At 36.8% G+C, this 21,203-nt stretch overlaps 1 protein-coding gene across 20 annotated transcripts in view; it reads right to left on the reverse strand.

Moving 5' to 3' along the window:
- XRN1 (5'-3' exoribonuclease 1) overlaps positions 1 to 21,203 on the reverse strand; it is a 144,222-nt gene that overhangs the window by 73,191 nt on the left and 49,828 nt on the right. For 18 of the 20 annotated variants that reach the window (XR_010155350.1, XR_010155347.1, XR_010155348.1 and 15 more), the window contains 4 exons: positions 18,499 to 18,630; positions 5,721 to 5,883; positions 4,496 to 4,609; positions 1,335 to 1,433 (listed from right to left, as the gene is read on the reverse strand). Coding sequence is in view for 16 of the 20 variants with exons in the window: in XM_009446590.5 (XP_009444865.4) it covers positions 1,335 to 1,433; positions 4,496 to 4,609; positions 5,721 to 5,883; positions 18,499 to 18,630 (508 nt within the window). In the remaining 4 variants the exon portion in view is untranslated. The remainder of the gene's footprint in view (positions 1 to 1,334; positions 1,434 to 4,495; positions 4,610 to 5,720; positions 5,884 to 18,498; positions 18,631 to 21,203) is intronic. The other 2 variants (XM_063806291.1, XM_016942098.4) reach the window with 1 other exon arrangement.

A 21,203-nucleotide genomic window follows, 5' to 3' on the forward strand; every position in this document is an offset into this window, starting at 1 on the left:
GGGCATCAGTTGCAAGCCTGAAAGAGCTGAATAGGAGAAGGGAAGAAAAAAGATCCATACCAAGGCACACATCCTCACATTATTAAAAAGCACCAGTAAGGGAAAGATGCTAAAAAGATTTCAGAAAATGAAAACAGATCACATACAGAAATTCAGAATCAGAATGGCACAGGATTTATCAACAGCAATATGGAAACGAGAAGAGAATGGAACAGTGGTTTCAAAATTCTGAGGGAAGGCCAGGTGTTGTGGCTCACACCTGTAATCCCAGCACTTTGGGAGGCCGAGGCAGGCAGATCACTTGAGGTCAGGGGTTTGAGACCAACATGGTGAAACCCCATCTCTACTAAAAAAAAAAAAAAAAAATGCAAAATTTAGCCGGGCATGGTGGTGGGTGCCTGTAATCCCAGCTACTTGGGAGGCTGAGGCAGGAGAATCACTTGAACCAGGGAGGCAGAGGTTGCACTGAGCCAAGATTGTGCCACTGCACTCCAGCCTGGATGACAGAGCGAAACTCTGTCTCACAAAAAGAAAAAACCAAAACCAAAACCAAAACAAAATTCTGAGGGAAAATAATCTCCAATCTAGGATTCTACACCCAGGCAAACTATCAATCAAGTGTAGGAGAAGAATAAAGACATCTCCAGACATGCAAGTTTTCTCAGAAGCTACTGGAGTAAGTGCATCAAAATGGAGATATAAATCAGAAAGAACGAGGCATGAGAGTCAGAAAATGAAGCTGGTTGATTGCGAATTAATTTTAGCTAATTATCCAACCAATCAATAAGAACAAATGACAGATATCAGAACCTTCCCTCTATTTTAACAAGAGAAAAGAAAGCCAGTGGAATTTTTTGGTGAGAAGGTCCTGAAAAAGATGCTGTTAACTTAAATGCATTTTTCCAATATTCTTTAGGATTGAGACTGTTCATTCTTAGCTGAAGAGATACATACAGCCTTTGCAGAAAGGCCATTTCTCACTTGCAACTAAAAATGCAGGCTCTGAATTATTATGAAAGGTTTAAAACACCTAAATCTGTTCCCAGAGGGTGTGCTAATCAATGTGCCTCTTATAAGCTTGAACACAATAATCCATAACAATCACTATGGATTAATAACGGGATTTCAGTGATTTCCCCCCCCCCCAAAGATCTACATGAAGTTTTGAGCACAGATTCCACACTTATTTTTAAATACTAGATGCAACTGGGAGAGAGAATCTAATCATTATTAAATAAAATATCTGAAATAAATTCAAAGGAGGTGGCAAAAATATCCTAATATTTTAAAAGTTTATCAATTCTAAATGAAACAATACAAACTACTGTACTCACATGCTGGTTCTGTATTAAAGCATCAAGATTGGGTTCACATGGAATGCTGAAAATCACACGAATCCTACCTTCTGTAATCACATCACCTGAATCCTGAACCTTAGAAGAAAAAAAAATCACAGTATAGTCTCTTTCAGTACATTTTATTTTTTAACTTATTTGAACACTATTATTTTTGAAATACAGTATGACAAGTTGGATAGTGGAAATTCTCTTGAAATTTGTTAAGTGGGTATGAAAATACTGTAAATTTGAGTCACTGTATCGTTGCTTTAATGGTTGTTAATTTGTTTTTTCTTGTTTTCTTTTTGACAGGATCTCATTCTGTCAGACGAGATCAGGTGCGTTCAGGGTGGTATGGCCGTAGACAGGATCTCGCTCTGTCATTCAGGCTAAAGTGGTGGAATCACAGCTCACTGCAACCTTGAACTCTTGGGCTCAAGTAATCTTCCTGCCTTGGTCTCCCCAAAGTGGTAAGATAATAGGTGTAAGCCACTGCACCTGGACAATCATTTTTTTTTTGGCAACAGGGTCTTGCTCTGTCATCTAGGCTGGAGTGTAGTGGCACTATCATGGCTTGTCGACTTGCTGCACTTGCCTTCCTGGGCTCAAACAATCTTCCCACCTCAGCCTCTCAAGCAGCTGGAGCTACAGGTATGCACCACTAAGCCCAATTATTTGCAGAGATGGGATTTTGCCATGTTGCCCAGGCTGGTCTCAAACTCCTGCACTCAACCAATTTCCCCACGCCCGCCTTGGCCTCTCAATGTGCTGGGATTACAGGTGTGTGCCACTGTGCTTGGCCCAATCATTCTTTTTTAAATTAACTTTTTATTTGCAAATAATTTCAAAGTACCAAAAAGTTGCAAAAAAAAAAAAAAAAAGTGGAGGTTGCAGTGAGCCCAGATCATGCCACTGCATTCTATCCTGGGTAATAGAGCGAGACTCTGTCTCCAAAAAAAAAAAGAAAGAAAGAAAAGAAAAAAAATTTATTCAGATTCACCTGTTGTTAGCATTGTAAAACAAATGCCTTTAACATTTGTGTACTGTGTATTTACTTATACATAGTTATCTTTCTGAACCCCTTGAGTATATATTACATACATCATGTCCCTGACCTCAATATTTCAGTGTATATTTCCTAAGATAGATATTTTACTATATAATCACAGTACAGTTATTAAGTATATAAATTTACATTGACATAATACTTTCATCTAAGCTACCATCTATATTCCAATTTTGTCAGTTGACCAAATAATGTCCTTTATAGAACTATTTTCTTCCTTTATTACAAGATCCAGATTAGGATCAGATATTGCATTTAATTGTCATATCTCTTTAGCATCCTTTAATCTAAAATGTATCCACTGCCTTTTTTTGTTTTTATAACACCGACCTTTTAAGTTATTGCTTTTTTTTTTTTTTTTTAAGATAGAGTCTCACTGTGTCATCCAGGCTGGAGTGCAGTGGTATGATCTCAGTTCACCACAACCTCTGTCTCCCAGGTTCAAGCAATTCTCATTCTCAGCCTCCCAAGTAGCTGAGATTACATGCATATGCCACCATACCCAGCTAATTTTTATAATTTTAGCAGAGATGAGGTTTCGCTGTGTTGGCCAGCCTGGTCTTGAACTCCTGGCCTCAAGTGATTGCCTATCTTGGCCTCCCAAAGTGCTGGGATTACAGGAGTGAGCCACCATACCCAGCCAACATTGACATTTTGAAGAATATATAATTTGTCCCTCCCTCTCCAACCTGCCTTTTAAAAACAAAACAAAACAAAAAAACAGTTCCTTATTTTGGGTTTGTTTGATGCTTCCACATAATTAGGTTATGGTAATACATTCACAGCCAGAATACTGCATAGGTGATGTGTCCTCCAAAGGGTATTACATCTGGAGGTACACAATGTTCATCTGTCCTTTAACGCGATGCTAACTTTGATTATACCATTAAGATGTTGCTCAATTTTTTTCCTGCATAATTACAGTTTTCATTTCCCTTGCAGCTAATAAATAATCTGTAGGAGATACATTCTAAGACCATGCAAATATCCTGCTCCTGATTTAAAAAAAAAATTCCCCCTAGATTTAGTTCCCAAAGATGATTCTTACGTGATTCAATCTTTATCATAATGGTTGCACAATGGTTTTTCAACTGCAGCACTCTCTCCAAATTTACTTCTTACATGCTACTACAGACAAGAGCCCTTCCTTTCCCTATTTATCTTTTTACTGTCACTACGGAATCATGAATTCCTGTTTTCCCCCCAGTGGTTTATAATTAATTACTGAATTTAATTATTTTGTCACTCAAAGTATCCAAGATTTGGGCAGTGGTAGTACCCTCAACCTGGTTCCTGTGTTTACATGACATACTCCCACCATTCTTCTGAGCACCTCCTTACTTTCTGACATAACAAGATGTTCCAGGTTCATCTTGTATCTTCCCTGCCCCAGATCCAGAATCAGCAATTTCTCTGAGAAGCCCTGTTCCTTTTAGTGAGGTATGAAATTAGACGTCAAGATCTGGGTGGTGCATGTGCTCATTGTGCTAAGGTGTCTTTGCTTCTTATTCCTTTCAGCAAATAGAGCTAGAAACATATGCATACGTGTATATATATACACACATATATATGTGCCTATATACACAGATATACAAACATATATACATATTTTAGAAACCAAGAGTTCACACTAATACTTCCAAATCTGTCCCTATAGGTTCTTTCTTGCTTTCTCTCCTTCCATATTTACTTTCTCTCCTTCCATATTTGCATGTACCTTTTTCCATTTAAGAACCAAAGTTCCTCAAATATGAACGCATTTACAAATTCACTCAAGCCTATTACATGTCTAAAACAGTTACAAAATCGTTTCATCCATACCACTACAATAAACAAAACTGCTAAAAAAAAGAGATCAGGATTTGAACACACCACCTCTTGATCCTAATCTGCTCAAGACTAAAAGTATATGGTCTTTAGTCTTAGATACATAGTATTTAGATATATAAGTCAAACACTGTGTTCATAAGTTACATGGATAAATTCTTTATTTTTTCCCTTATTTTATTTTAATTTAAACCTAAATGAAGAGAAGTTAAGTAACTGCTTTAAACTAGAGAAAAATGTATCAGTAACAATAATGGAAACTAACTTCTCCAGTGCAGCCATAATAGGGAGTTCCCAGCATAAAGACCATACTTCTCAGAGGAAACAAATCATCCAATGTTTTGATATTGGAGAAACGGGAGTCGAAAGCTCGGATGTCCTACATAAAATAAAAGTAAATAATCTTAGTCATAATTTCTATAGATTGCGTATCAAGTTTTTTTCCTATGGGATTATGACTATGCTGTTTGCAAATGTCAATGTGAAGATTTTTCTACATAATGCCAAGAGCTAAAATTTGTTGACTGGTTATATGGCAGGCACTCTTCTATGTGCTTCACACATTTATTGAGTTCATTTAATCCTCATGACAAACCTCTGTGGCAGAGACCATTATTAGCCTCACTTTACAGATGACAAAACTGGGGCACAGAAAGGGGATGAATCTTGTCCAAGGTCATGCAGCTAAGAAGCCAACTCAGGCAGCCAGTGCTCTTAAGTCACTTAATCACTACACTGTACTATAACACCCCAAATTACAGGATCGCTACATACTTAAAAAAATTTTTGTCCTTTTATCATATCTAAGATTATAAATGCAAAAATAAAATGCCTTTTACATTTATAAGATGATTTAAGGCAAACATTTTTGAAGAATAAAAATATAAAATTCAAGGGTGTAAGTTAATGGTGGGATTTTTTCTTTTAGAGACTAAGTCCTTAAAAAAAACCATAAAAGGCTGGGTGCAGTGGCTCACGCCTGTAATCCCAGCAGTTTGGGAGGCCGAGGCGGGCGGATCACGAGGTCAGGAGATTGAGACCATCCTGGCTAACATGGTGAAACCCCATCTCCACTAAAAAATACCAAAAAATTAGCCAGGTGTGCTGGCGGGCACCTGTAGTCCCAGCTACTCGGGAAGCTGTGGCAGGAGAATGGCGTGAACCCAGAAGGCGGAGCCTGCAGTGAGCCGAGATGGCGCCACTGCACTCCAGCCCGGGCAACAGAGCGAGTCTCCGTCTCAAAAAAAAAAAAAAAAAAAAAAAAGCATACAAAAGCATAAAAGACAAGTTTCCTAACTATATATACTGAGTGTCTGAGCATGTAATACTTCTTACAAATAATAAGTTATTTTGTAAATTATATTAAATGATAATCTCTATTATACATTGCTGAATTAGTCTATTTATATTAACATATCATCTTTTCATTATACAGTGAAGTGTATTAATAGTGTATATTAAGACAGAATTGAAACTTGATATAGACTTACCTTGACAATAGTTTGATAAACAAAAGGAACAACTTGTTTTGACCACTGTTTCTCTAGACGAACTTCACCATTTTGATTTATTTGATATTTACGACCTGTGAGTAACTGAGCATACACAACTGCAGATGTTTCATTTATTATTATTCCTTTTCTTCTCAGGTAGCTAAAATAAAGAATAAACATGAAATATACATATGAATGAGTATGCAGATATTCTAGGACGATAATAAACTATCAACTCATAATCAAATGTGTAAATAAACTTTAAATAAATACGCTAGCAGTTCCAGGTACCTAACTTGAGACTTTTTGCATTATTTATTTTACTCTGTGGGTACTTCTCCAACTGTCTCTGTGATTAAATAAGAACTCATAGAGCTATACGAAACTCCTGTTCTCACATCCACTAGGATCGTTATAATTAAAAAACAGGGAAAAAAAATAAGTTTTGGTGATGACATGGAAAAACTGGAACATCTGTACATTACTGGTGGGACTGTAAAATGGTGCAGCTGTTGTGGAAAACGGTTTGGCAGTTCCTCAAAAAGCAACATATAATTAACACATGACCCAACAATTCTAAGCATTCCAACCCCCCCGGATTGGAAACAGGTACTCAAACAAATATTGATACACAAATGATCATAGCACCACTATTCAAATAGCCAAAAGGCAGAAACAATCCAAATGTTCATAAATGAACAAATGGATAAACAAACAGTGGCATATCCATACAATGGAATATTATTCAGCCATAAAGAGGAATAAGCACTGACACATGCTACAATGTGTATGAACTTCAAAAGCATGCTAAATGAAAGAAGCCTGATACAAAAGGCCATATATCATATGATTCCATTTATATGAAACATCTAAAATAGGTAAATCCATGAAGACAGAAAATAGATTGGGGGTTGCCAGGAGTATGTGATGGCTTTTCCAATCTAAAGTAATTCAGACAGCCTCCTAGTTTTTTAGATAAAAGTTTACTGGAACATAGTTATCCATTTACTTCCTGTCTATGGCTGCTTTTGCGCTACATGGTAAAGTTGAGTAGTTGTGACAGACATTGTAAAGTCTACAAAGCCTAAAATATTTACTATTTGCCCTTTACAGAAGAAGTTTGCTGACCTTTCATCTAAATATATAATCATTCTTCATTTAAGGAATACTTTCTTATCTCCTTTCCATTTTCTCTTTCTAGAACTCCTATTAGATAGATATTAAAATTCTGACTATATTATTTTCATCTCTTTGTGCTTTTGTACTGCTTACTGAAGGAATTCCTAAGGTTGATATTTAGCTCACTGATTCAATTTTTAGTATGCCCATATTACTACTCAGTCCATCTACCGAGCTCACTTTACCAATCACACTTTAAAAGTTTTGTTTATACAAATATGTCATAAAAATAGTATATAATATAGACTATATAAATAGCATACAATATAGTATATAATTATATAACACATTATATATTTTTTCATATCAGCTTATACTTTAATAATGTTGTCTATGGCAAAGTTGGTCTGAAAAAAGTCATGTCACCTTAGCCAGAAACAAAAGTTTTCCAACAAATTTTTGAAACACACCATTTTCTAAAAATTTATTAGAATTTTTTTCTACCACTTTCACTTAAAAGTCATTTAGCCAGTAATCTTGATATCAACAGCTGACCAGGACATTTCAGGAAATCTTTATAATTATGGGCCAGTATTTCTCATGAAAGTAGATGCAAAAATCTTAAAACAAACTTAAACAGATAAAATCCAATTATGTATAAAAGGATAATATATCATAAATAAATGGGATTTATTCCAGAAATTTAGGGGTAGATTAATATTGGAAATTCAATCAATGCAATTCATCAGATTAACAGGATAAAAATAATATAATCAGTTTGACAGCTGCAGAAAAAACATTTTACAAATCAGCACCAATTAATGATAAAAACTCTTAATCAGAATAGAAGGAAATTTCCTTAACCCGATAAAGAACAGTAATTAAAAACAAGCTACAGTGATAATTTTATTTAAAGATAAATTACTTAGTTTTCCCCTGAAATTGAGAATGACACAATAAGCCAGTAAGAAAACTATAAAGTAATGAGAAAAAGATAATCAACCCAATTTTAAAAAGGGCAAAAGACTTGAACAGGCATTTCACAAAAGAGTATGCATATTCAAATGGCCAACAAACACGAAAGGATGTTCAATTAGTCATCAGGGAAATGGAAATTAAAGCAAAATTAGATACTACTACTATACCAAAATGGCTAAAATGAAAAAGCAATAGTAAGTACTTATGAAAACAGAAATCAACATAAGTTCTTATAAACTGCTGGTAGAGCGTAAATTGATACAAAGAGTTTGCAAACCTTTTTGGTAGTATCTGTTCAAGCTGCATGTAGGCATATGCTATGAAGCAGTAATTCTACTCTTAGATATATACCCAAAAGGAATGCATAGACATATACCCAAAAGGAATGCATATATACACGTTCACCAAGAGCCCCAAATGAGAAACAACTCAAATATCCATCCACTGTAGAATGGAAAAATTGTGCTGTATTCATACAATGTAATAGTATCATTAGTGAAAATGAACAAACTATGATTACAGGTAACAATATGGATATTAGAATCACAATACTGACCAAAAGAAATCAGGCTCAAGAAGAATACACTCTGTGTGAATGAACTTATACTGCATAAAGTTCAAAAATAGAAAACACAAATGTATATGGTTACAAGTCAAAATAGTTATCCTCGTCACTGGGGGTGGGGAGGGAGCAGCGGATGGTAATGGATAAAAGGGTGTACAAGGGACTTCCTTGGATTATGGTAATATTCCTGTTATTGTTTCTTGACTTGTATTCTTGTTCCACATGTGAAAATTCATCAAGTAATATACTTATGATTAATACACTTATAATTTGCAAGTATTTTTTGCTCCATATGTATACAGCCATACTTTGGGAGACATTTCAGGTTCAGTTCCAGACCACCACAATAAAGTGAGTCACATGAATTTTTCTGTTTCCCAGTACATACCAAAGTTATGTTTACACTGAGTCTATTAAGTGTATAATAGCATTATGTCTTTAAAAAATGTATATATCTACTATGGTTTGGATATAGTTTGTTTGACTTCACCAAGTCTCACGTTGAAATCCAATCCCTAATGTTGGAGATGGAGCCTGGTGAGAGATGTCTGGGTCATGGGGTGGATCCTTCATAAATGGCTTGCTGCTGTCTTCTTTGCAATGAGGAGGATACGGGGGTTTATCACTCTACTAGTTCCCATGAGAACTGACTGTTAAAAAGAACCTGGCACCTCCCTCCCTACCCCTCTCTTGCTTCTTTTCTTGCCATGTGATCTGTACACGCCTGTTCCTCTTTGTCTTCTGCTATGAGTGGAAGCTTCCTAAGGCCCTCACCAGAAACATATGCTGATGCCATACTTCTTGTGCAGTCTGCAGAACTTTGAGCCAAACATACCTCTTTTCTTTATAAATTACCCAGCCTCAGACTGGGCTAAGACAATACTTTCATTTTCAAATACAGCTGACACTTGAAAAACACAGGTTTGAATGACATAGGTCCACTTACATGCAGATTTTCCTCCTCCTCTAACACCTCCAAGACAGCAGATGAACCCCTCCTCTGCCTACTCAACATGAAGATGAAGATGAAAACTGTTATGATCAACCACTACCACTTAATTAATAGTAAATATATTTTCTCTTATGATTTTATAATAACATTTTCTTCTATCTTACTTTATTGTAAGAACACACTATATAATACGTATACAAAATATGCGTTATCAACTACTTATGTTATCGGCAAGTCTTCTGATGAACAGTAGGCTTTTAGCAGTTAAGTTTTGGGGAGTCAAAAGTTGTATGTGCATTTTTTTTACTGTATTGGGGGTCAGCACCCCTACCTCCCACACTGTTCAAAGATCAACTGTACTTTATTGCTCAAAAATGCTAACAGTAGGCTATTAGTAGTTAACTTTTTGCTAGTGGAGGGTCTCACCTTGATATTGATGGCTGTTGATTAGTCAGGGCAGTGGCCGATGAAGGTTGGGATGGCTGACGCAATTTTTGAAAATAAGACAATAATAAAGTTTGCTATATCAGTTGACTCTTCATGAAAGATTTCTCTGCAGAATGCAATGCTATTTTATAGCATTTTACCCACAAGAGAAGTTCTTTCCAACTTGGAGTCAATGCTCTCAAAGTCTGCCACTGCTTTTCAACTAAATTTATGTAATATCCTAAATCCTTTGCTGTCATTTCAACAATGTTCACAGCATCTTCACTATGAGTAGATTCCATCTCAAGAAACCACTTTCGTTGTTCATCTATAAGAAGCTACTCTTGGCCGGGTGCATTGGCTCATGCCTATAATCTAAGCACTTTGGCACGTTGGGAGGCCAAGGCAGGTGGACACTTGAGAGCACGAGTTTGAGACCAACCTGGCCAAAATGGCAAAACTCTGTCTCTACTAAATATAAAAAATTAGCTGCGTATGGTGGCGCTTGCCTGAATCCCAGCTACTCAGGAGGCTGAGGCACGAGAATAGCTTGAACACAAGAGGTGGAGGTTGCAGTGAGCCGAGATCGCACCACTGCACTCTGGCTTGGGTGACAGAGCGAGACTCTGTCTCAAAACAAAACAAAACAAAGAAGCAATTCCTCATCCATTCAAGTTTTATCATGAGAAAGCAGCAATTCAGTTCCATCTTAAGGCTCCACTTCTAATTCTAGCTTTTTTTTTGCTATTTCCACCACACCTGCAGTTACTTCCTCCACTGAAGTTTTGAACCTCTCAAAGTCATATAGGAGGGTCGGAATCAACTTCTTTCAAATTCCTGCTAATGTTGATAGATACTTTGAAATCCCATGAATCATGAATGTTCTTAATGGCATCTATAATAGTGAATCCTTTCCAGAACGTTTTCAATTTACCTTGCTCAGATCCATCAGAGCAGTCACTCAGAGTCTCGCTCTGTTGCCCAGGCTGGAGTGCAGTGGTGTGATCTTGGTTCACTGCAACCTCTGCCTCCCAGGTTCAAGCGATTCTACTGCCTCAGCCTCCCAAGTAGCTGGGATTACAGGTGTCCGCCACCACGCTCAGCTAATTTTTGTATTTTTAGTAGAGACAGTGTTTCATCATGTTGGCCAGGCTGGCCTCGAACTCCTGACCCCAGTGATCCACCCACCTCAGCCTCCCAAAGTGCTGGGATTACAGGCATGTGCCACTGTGCCCGGCCAAAAATGTATTTCTTAACTACTAAAACTTGAAAGTTCAAAGTACTCCTTGGTCCATGGGTTGCAGAATGGATGTTGTGTTTGCATGCGTGAATGGATGTTGTGTTTGCATGCGTGAAAACATTATCTCCTTGCATATCTCCATCAGAGCTCTCAGTTGATCAGGTGCACTGTCAATGAGCAGTAATATTTGGAAAGGATCTTTTACTATGACCAGTAGGTCTCAAGAGTGGACTTAACATATTCAGTAAACCACACTGTTAACAGATGTGCTGTCATTCAGACTTCGCTGTTCCATTTATAGAGCACAGGCATAGATTTAGCACAATTCTTAAAGGCCCCAGGATTTTCAGAATGGTCAATGAGCACCGGGTTCAACTTAAAGTAACCAGTTGCACTTTTCCCTAACAAGAGAGTTAACCTGATTTTTGAGGCTTTGAAGCCAGGCATTGGCTTCTCCTCTGCACCTATGGAAGTCCAGGATGACATCTTATTCCAATAGAAGGCTCTTTTGTCTATGGTTGTTGTTTAGTGTAGCCATCTTCATCAACGATCTTAGCTAGATCTGGATGACTCACTACAGCTTCTACATTAGCATTTGTTGCTTCAGCTCACACTTTATATTATGAAGATGGCTTCTTTCCTTAAACTTCATGAACCAACCTCTGCTTACTTCAAACTTTTCTTCTGCAGCTTCCTCACCTCTCTCAGCCTTTATAGAATTGAAGAAAGGTAGGGCCTTACTGTGGATTAACCTTTGGCTTAAGGGAATGCTGTGACTAGTGTCATCTTCTATCCAGACCACTAAAACTTTCTCCATATTAGCAGTAAGGTTGTTTAATTTGCTTATCATTGGTGTATTCACTGGAGTAGCACTTTTGATTTCCTTCAAGAATTTTTCTTTTGTATTCACAACTATTTGGTGCAAGAAGCCTAGCTTTTGTCCTGTATCAGCTTTTGACATGCCTTCTTCACTAAGCTTAATCATTTCCAGCTTTTGATTTAAACCTAGAAACATGTGATTCTTCCTTTCACTTGACTACTTAAGAGGACATTGTAGGGCTACTAACTGGCCTAATTTCAATATTGCTATGTCTCACGGAATAGGGAAAGAGAAAGAGACTAGGGGACCGTTGGTTGGTAGAGCAGTCAGCACACACACAACATTTATTGATTAATTCACCATCTCAAATGGGCATGGTTGATGGTGCCCAAAAACAATTACAATAGTAACATTAAAAATCACTGATCATAGATGACCATGACAGATATAAAAATAACAATAATAAAGTTTGAAATATTGTGAGAATTACCAAAATGTGATACACAGGCATGAAGTGAGCACATACTGTTGGAAAAAGTGGCACTGATAGAGTTGCAACATGGTTGTCGCAAGCCTCTAATTTGTAAAAAAAAATGCAACTATCTGTGAAGCACAATAAAGAGAAGCACAATAAAACAAGGTATGGCTGTATTTCGATGCTTCCATTAAAATAAAATCCCCCAAATAGTTAGCTCAAAACTTTTAAATTCCCAAGTGGTTGGAAGATTTTCGTCCATTTACTTTTTCTTTTACTATATACTTCTACTGCTTTGGGGTCAGTGTTGTTGTCTGTTTTAAAATTTCTTAGCCAGACTTGGTGGCTCACCCTTGTAATTCCAAGTACTCCAGAGGCTAAGGCAGGAGTATCACTTGAGGCTAGGTGTTCGAGACTAGCCTGAGCAACACAGTGATACCCCATCTCTATAAAAAATTAAAATAGTAGCCTGGCATGGTGGTATGCACCTATAGTCCCAGCTATTGCAGAGGCGGAGGCAGGAAGATTGCTCGAACTCAGGGGCTCCAGGTTGTGGTGAGGTATAATATGAATGTGCCACTGCACTCCACCCTGAGTGACATAGTAAGACCCCGTCTCACTAAAAAAAAAAAAAATATATATATATATATATATATGAATGAAATAAAATTTATTGTATTTTCTTACTATCCTGCATGAAAGGGTTTTTAATATATGGTGCATAATCTGATCTATAACTTTTACAGCAATGCATTATATTATTTTGATTCTATTTTTGCATATTTGTTTTTTGATTACTAGATCTGTCAGGAGCTGTTCTCCAAATTATCCTCTATGTGCATCACTTTCTCCATGATGTCCCATAAAGTACTTCCTTGCCCCCTTTTCCAGGTCTTCTTCCATTCCTAAACCTTTTCACTCCATTTTATCCTCAATTTCTACCTCCTTATCTGAAGGTTCCACCACTTCCCTATCAAATAGTAGTTGTTTGTTTTCATACCATGCACCCTCAGGGGTAGGAGAGTGTTTTGGTATTCTCCTTACAGCCCACTGAGACCTCAAAATCTCTAGTAGTAAACTACCCTCCACTTCCCATTCTATTCTTATGTCAATGTCTACATGTATGATCTACCCACCACTGTAACTCATTTTCATAACCTCTTTATCTCCAATAACCTCCTTCATTTCACCTAAGCCAGCAATTTCTTTTTTTTTTTTTTATTATACTTTAAGTTTTAGGGTACATGTGCACATTGTGCAGGTTAGTTACATATGTATACATGTGCCATGCTGGTGTGCTGCACCCACTCGTCATCTAGCATTAGGTATATCTCCCGATGCTATCCCTCCCCCCTCCCACCACCCCACAACAGTCCCCAGAGTGTGATATTCCCCTTCCTGTGTCCATGTGATCTCATTGTTCGGTTCCTACCTATGAGTGAGAATATGCGGTGTTTGGTTTTTTGTTCTTGTGATAGTTTACTGAGAATGATGATTTCCAATTTCATCCATGTCCCTACAAAGGACATGAACTCATCATTTTTTATGGCTGCATAGTATTCCATGGTGTATATGTGCCACATTTTCTTAATCCAGTCTATCATTGTTGGACATTTGGGTTGGTTCCAAGTCTTTGCTATTGTGAATAATGTCGCAATAAACATACATGTGCATGTGTCTTTATAGCAGCATGATTTATAGTCCTTTGGGTATATACCCCGTAATGGGATGGCTGGGTCAAATGGTATTTCCAGTTCTAGATCCCTGAGGAATCGCCACACTGACTTCCACAATGGTTGAACTAGTTTACAGTCCCACCAACAGTGTAAAAGTGTTCCTATTTCTCCACATCCTCTCCAGCACCTGTTGTTTCCTGACTTTTTAATGACTGCCATTCTAACTGGTGTGAGATGGTATCTCATTGTGGTTTTGATTTGCATTTCTCTGATGGCCAGTGATGATGAGCATTTTTTCATGTGTTTTTTGGCTGCATAAATGTCTTCTTTTGAGAAGTGTCTGTTCATGTCCTTCGCCCACTTTTTGATGGGGTTGTTTGTTTTTTTCTTGTAAATTTGTTTGAGTTCATTGTAGATTCTGGATATTAGCCCTTTGTCAGATGAGTAGGTTGCAAAAATTTTCTCCCATTTTGTAGGTCACCTGTTCACTCTGATGGTAGTTTCTTTTGCTGTGCAGAAGCTCTTTAGTTTAATTAGATCCCATTTGTCAATTTTGTCTTTTGTTGCCATTGCTTTTGGTGTTTTAGACATGAAGTCCTTGCCCATGCCTATGTCCTGAATGGTAATGCCTAGGTTTTCTTCTAGGGTTTTTATGGTTTTAGGTCTAACATTTAAGTCTTTAATCCATCTTGAATTGATTTTTGTATAAGGTGTAAGGAAGGGATCCAGTTTCAGCTTTCTACATATGGCTAGCCAGTTTTCCCAGCACCATTTATTAAATAGGGAATCCTTTCCCCATTGCTTGTTTTTCTCAGGTTTGTCAAAGATCAGATAGTTGTAGATATGCGTAAGCCAGCAATTTCTATGGCTATGACTTGGTTTTTGACATTATCCATAACTACTGAACCTCTGAAATCACTAACACAAACATCTTACTGTCTGATAACTTCCTCTTCATCCAACTTGCATGTTCAACTACTTTGTTCAATTTTATCTAGGATTTCCAAAACACTAAACTTTCTATCTTCTCCCAGACTTTTTTTTTTTTTGAGACAGTCTTGCTCTGTTGCCCAGGCTGGAGTGCAGTGGTGTGATCTTGGCTCCCTGCAACCCCTGCCTCCCAGGTTCAAGTGATTCTCCAGCCTCAGCTTCTGGAGTAGTTGGGACTACAGGCAGGCGCTGCCATGCCCAGCTAATTTTTGTATTTTTAGAAGAGATGGGGTTTTGCCATGTTGGGCAGGCTGGTCTTGAACTCCTGACCTCAAGAGATCTGCCCATCTTGGCCTCCCAAAGTGCTGGGATTACAGTCATGAGCCACTGCACCTGGCCTCCCAGACTATTACTACTATTACTGTCTACTTTCGTCACTTCTCCCTCTATCCCACTTAGATTTCACCGTCCACCACTTCAGTAACATTCTTGCCAATATTCTAAACTCTCTTGCCTCTTGGTCTCTTCATTGTGCTTATGTGTCAAAATCCAGTGCTGAGTAAATCCAGCCATTTGTTTTTTCTAAGGCTGTGACTGGTGAACTCACTTCTATCCCAAAAACACAGGGTAGAATGTTTCATTATAAATTATGACTCCAACTTCAAAAAGGATCCTCAATACTGCTTACCATTCTACCACATTTTCCTGATAAACTGATAGTCTTCTATTTCCCTGAATAACTATTTTCAAACCTCCTTCACTCTACTTCAACTTATGACCAACCTTCCTTTTCCTCCAGCCATCCTCAATAGCTAAACTCAGCATCTGCTTTACAAGGAAAATATAATCAAATGAGAGCTCCTCAGCTTTCCCCATGCCAAACACACAAACCAACTTATATTTGCTTCCCATACTGTTAAAACAGAGGAGCTATCTCATATCCTATTTAAGAATCCATCTCCTTCCATCTTAGAATTTATTGTTTTCTCTCTGCTCCTTCTCATTGTTTTTATACACAATTAAAACTCTCTGAATAAACCAAAAACCAGCTCTACTCAATCCTATATCCTTCTCTCTTACTGGTGATTTTCATCAGAAAAAAAATTTGTTACACAGGTATACAGAAATTTATTAGGTACATCATATGTGCTTAGAGGGTTTCTCAAAATAAAACTACATGATTTGGGACTTATGGAAATATTTCATGTATATGTTTATAGGAAAAGAATATACTCAACTTAGTAGAACATATCTTAGTTAAGATACATGGAGATATGAGATAAGTAATAGGTTCTACATTCTTCCTGCAAAAGTCATAGAGCTAAGAATGGTCTGCATAAAGATAACTCCTATTGTTAGAGCCATGGAATCCTCACCTCATGCTACTAACATTCTAATGTGCAAAAATCACAAATAAGTAAACCCTCAGGGGCAGAGCAACAGTAATCTTGTGAATTTCACCTTGGAAGACAGAAGAGCTAGGGAGGCATGAAAGGAAGGGACAAAAAGTGAGATGGTATCAGGGGGGAATATGGTAGCAAAGAAAAGCAGTCTAAGAAAATGGTGACCAGAATAAAATAAACCTAAGTGCTCATGAATCCACATAGCCTTGTCTACCCAACTTGGTTGACAAGGTTAAACAGGACAGCCTGAACTGGCAGGCACTAGAAACGATTCTCGAGTGAACGAGTATACATTGTTATCATCTCCAGCAGTCTTCTGCATTGACGACTCTCTCTGTCCTTTGCTGCCCTCATAGAAGTTCAAGCTCATTCAGAAGGGGAACAACAGATAAGAGGTCAAGATCTCTTGGTCTCTCTCTCACAGCTAAACTTTTTGAACAAGATGTCAATTTCTACTGTGTCTCCACTTCTGCAACTCTCAATCATTCCTTTACCCACTCTAGTTTGGCTTTCAGCTCCATGGCTCAATCAATACAGCTCTTGCTAAATCTCTTCAAAATATACGGTGTGGTTTATTACCTTGTTCTTGAAATAATCTTTTCCTTTGGTTTACATGATATAACCCTCTTCTAGCTGTCCTCCTACTTCTGAAGTTGCCACTTTCTTTTTTCTTTGTTGCCAAATCTTCCTCAATACACACTGCTTTTCCTCCTGCCATAGGGCTTTTCATGTAAGTCTTCCCTCATCATGAAACACTTCCTTTTCATTCCTTGCCTAACTCCCAGTCAGCATTCAGATATCGATTTAATCAACACTTCCTTGGGAAACTGTCCCTGACTATGACAAATTTCTCCCTAGCTAAGTCAAATGGTCTCAGAGCACTACTCCTTCAAGTGCAATTACCATAGTTGTCTCCCATCTAGCAGCTGTAAATATCATAAGTGTAGGAACTGTGTGTTTTTACTCATTATTATTCATTACGTGTTTTTATTCATTACAATGCATACTACTGTATCTATTATGGCAGGTATCCATACATTGATATTCACATATCAATGTTACATATATAAACAAATGACTAAACACTTTACCCGAAGTACTTTGAATGATTTTTTTTTTCCAATTAAAGGAGTCTTGACTAAAATATTATCTATTCATTCAAACAATAACTCAGTAATTGAGTGCCTAGGCACTAACCAATAAATTGGAATAAAGAAGTAACAAAAACAGATATGCTCTCTACTCTTATGGTGCATACTATCTAAGAAAGAGTTATTAAATTAATCATACAAGTAAGTTTATTATGGTTTTATTTATATGCTACAAAAGACAATTTAGAATGATATAAACTATGATGGGGTATCTAATTTACACTGTTGGGAGGCAAAAATATGCTCTACCTCTCGAGAGCTATGTTTATCTCCTTTGGTGTTGGATGGTTTTTCATGGTCTTTGAACGTTTTCCCGGTTTATTCATCTTTGAATAAGGATATTGTGGCCTGGTATTAGCCCCAAAATTAGAAGGAGTATCCCTGAATTCTCCGAAAGCTTATCCATGGATAGGAAGGCTGATGGTATACATTTAAAACATTTCATGTGCCAATGCCAGCCTCTCGTATTCTGCTTTTGTTTTGGGAATTCTTGTGTTTGGATGGCAAATGAGAGGTGCTGCTGGGGTGGGATCATGGGACACACACCACTCTGGTGATCCTGAAAACCAGCATTCCCAGGTGGGTTAGCATTTCAGTTTGGCTGCATTCTAAGCCCTGGGGAATATGGCTTGGGTGGAAGAGAGTAAAGGGAATGGGGAACGGGAGAAGATGAGGAACAAAAGAGGATTTTTCTTCCAATTTTCATGACTTACATGTGGCCAAAAAATTCAATGGCCTTATACAGTTAGTGAAAATAGCTCTCAAAATCAGTCAATGTATTAAGTGTTATTCCTAGTATTACATTAATTTGTCATTTTTTTTCTATACTTCATTAGGTATTTTAGTGACAAACTGGGCAAGGCTGTAACTACTGCTAATCAGGTATCATTTTAAACTAGAACTCATTACTTTCTAACACAGGATGAAGGTGTAATTAGTATTCAGAGTAACTACTATGTTAAATGGAAAATAAGTTAGAGAATGAGTACATTAAAACGGATTTTAGTTCCATGATATTAAATACTTTTAACGATACTCACTGTTCTGAAATTCCTTGTACTTCTTTTGCCCAGTTAGATTGTTCTTTATCTCCAAGATGAACCACTTTAGATGGTGGGGCAGTTCTTCCTGAATAAAGCTTCTGTGTTCCTGGAGGTTCTTCCAAGTAAAACCTTAAGAGTTAAAATAAAAATTATATAACCAAAATGTTCTGGTTTAATATAGAGTTCTAGCAGTGTGAGTCTTCCAAATGAAATATTTTTTTCACATGGTATACTAGCAAAAAACCCCACAACTGTAATGTAAATTACAAAACTATAACAATTACAGGTCTTTTTATAAACTAATATAAATTACAGAACAAGGGCTTGTTAATTTCATTCAAATTTTAAAAGCATGGGAAGTACAGAGGAAGAAGAAGATAAGTTGGTTAATACAAAGTTAGATAGAAGGAATAAGTTCCAGTGTTCTATAGCAACAGTAGGTTGACCATAGTTAACAATTTAGTGTATACTTGAAAATAGCCAGAAGAGATTGAAAATGTTCCCAACACAAAGAAATGATAAGTGTTTGAGGTAACAGATAATTTGAAAATTACATGTCATATACATGGATCAAAATATCACATGTATTCTACAAATATATACAATTATTATGTATCAAAAAAATTTAAGGTTGGGTGCGGTGGCTCATGCCTGTAATCATAGCATTTTGGGAGGCCGAGATGTGAGGATTACTTGAGGCCAGAAATTCAAGACCACCCTGGCAACATATTGAGACAGTGTCTCTACAAAGAAAAATAAAAAAAAATGCCAGGTATGGTAACACATATCTGTAGTCCCAGATACTCGGGAGGCTAAGATGGGAGGATCACTTGAGCCCAGGAGTTTGAGGCTGCAGTGAGCTATGATTGCCACTGCACTTGGGGCGACAGAGCAAGACCTTGTCTCTCCCAATCAGTCAGTCAGTCAATAAAATTTAAAAGCATATTTTTTTCCTAAGAGACTAAACATATAAAAATAAACATTTTTAAAGAGTTAAAAATACAAATTCAATATGAAGTATGCATTATCTACAAAGTTTTTTTTTTTTTAAGAGATGGGGTCTCATTCTGTCACCCAAGCTGGAGTACAGTGGAGTGATCATAGCTCACTGCAGCCTCAAACTTCTGGGCTCAAGCAATCCTCTTGCCTCAGTCTCTTGAGAAGCTAGGACTACAGGTGCACACCACCATGCCTAGCTAATGATTTTATTTTTTGTAGAGACAGAGTCTCACTATGATGCCCAGGCTGGTCTTGAACTCCTGGCCTCAAGAGATCCTCTCACCTCGGCCTCCCAAAGTGCTGAGATTACAGGCGTGAGCCACCACACCTGGCCCCTATAAAGTATTTTCACCAAAACAGTTTAACCTGAATCTAATTCAGCTACTAGCCCTAACTTCTAGCTTACAGGAAATATGTGGGATAGAGGACAAAGTTAAATGACACTAAAAGGAAACAACAGAGTAAATCCAGAATTCTACAAAATAACTGGCTGTCCTAAACTCTAAAAATAAAATAAAAAGGAAAAAATATTCTAAGATATAAAATCAAAATAAAAAATCAATTGTATTTTTATATACTAGCAGGGGAAACAAATTTAAAACATAATACCATTCATACTCCAAGAAAAATTACATACTCAGGTATAAGTCTAACAAAACATGTACCTGATCAGTATGATGAAAAAAACCAAAACACTGATGAGAGAAATCAAAGATCTAAATAAATGAAGAGATATATTGTGTTCATGGATAAGAATATTCAACATAGTTAAATCTCCCCAAATTGATCTATAGGTTTAATATAATTCGTATAAAAATCCCTCCAAGATTTTCTGGAGATATAGGAAAATTATAAAATGTATATGAAAAGGCAAAGGACCTAAAATAGCTAAAACAATTCTGAAAAAAAAAAAAAAAAAGTGAAGTTGAAGGAATCACACTACCTGATGTTAAGACCATGGTAATCAAGCCAATGTGTTACTGGCATAAAAACAGACATGGAGGAAGCACAGTCTTTTCAACAAATGATGCTGAAGCAACTGAATATTCATACACAAATATATGAAAGTAGATCTGCCCCTTATACCTTATACAAAAATTAATTCAAAATGGATTACTGATTTCATATAAAATGAGGTAAACCTATAAAACTTTTCAAAGAAAATACCAAAGAAAATCTTCAGGATCTAGGGCTAGAATAAGAGCTCTTAGAGATGACACCAAAAGCATAAAAAAATTAATAAATTGGACTTCATCAGAAAGGTAGGGGAATTAAATTCTGATAAAAAAATCCTCAAGATTTCATATACAAAAGCAGATGCCAACAAAGGAAAAAAAACGTACTGGCACTGACTTCTCATCAACATTACATAAAATAACATAATGGAGAGATGTATGCAGAGCTCTAAGAGAAAAGGAAAAGAAACTGGGCCTCCAAAATTCTAAACCTATGTGTAAATTTAAAAAAAAAAAGACATTTTGGATGTGTAATAACTCAAAATCAAAAAACATAATATCTACCCATCTTCTCTGAAAAAAAATTATTTCAGAAAATTCTAGCCATATGAAAAATAAAATATAAGAAATCAAGATAAAATTTATATGAAATAGTAAAAAACGACAAAAAATAATTTATCTAAATATTTATTGATATAAACGATTGTGAATTTCAATGAAATGTTAAGATATTTTTCTTAAAACAAA

Source organism: Pan troglodytes, chromosome 2 (genome assembly GCF_028858775.2).
Source record: "Pan troglodytes isolate AG18354 chromosome 2, NHGRI_mPanTro3-v2.0_pri, whole genome shotgun sequence".
Lineage (NCBI taxonomy): Eukaryota > Metazoa > Chordata > Mammalia > Primates > Hominidae > Pan > Pan troglodytes.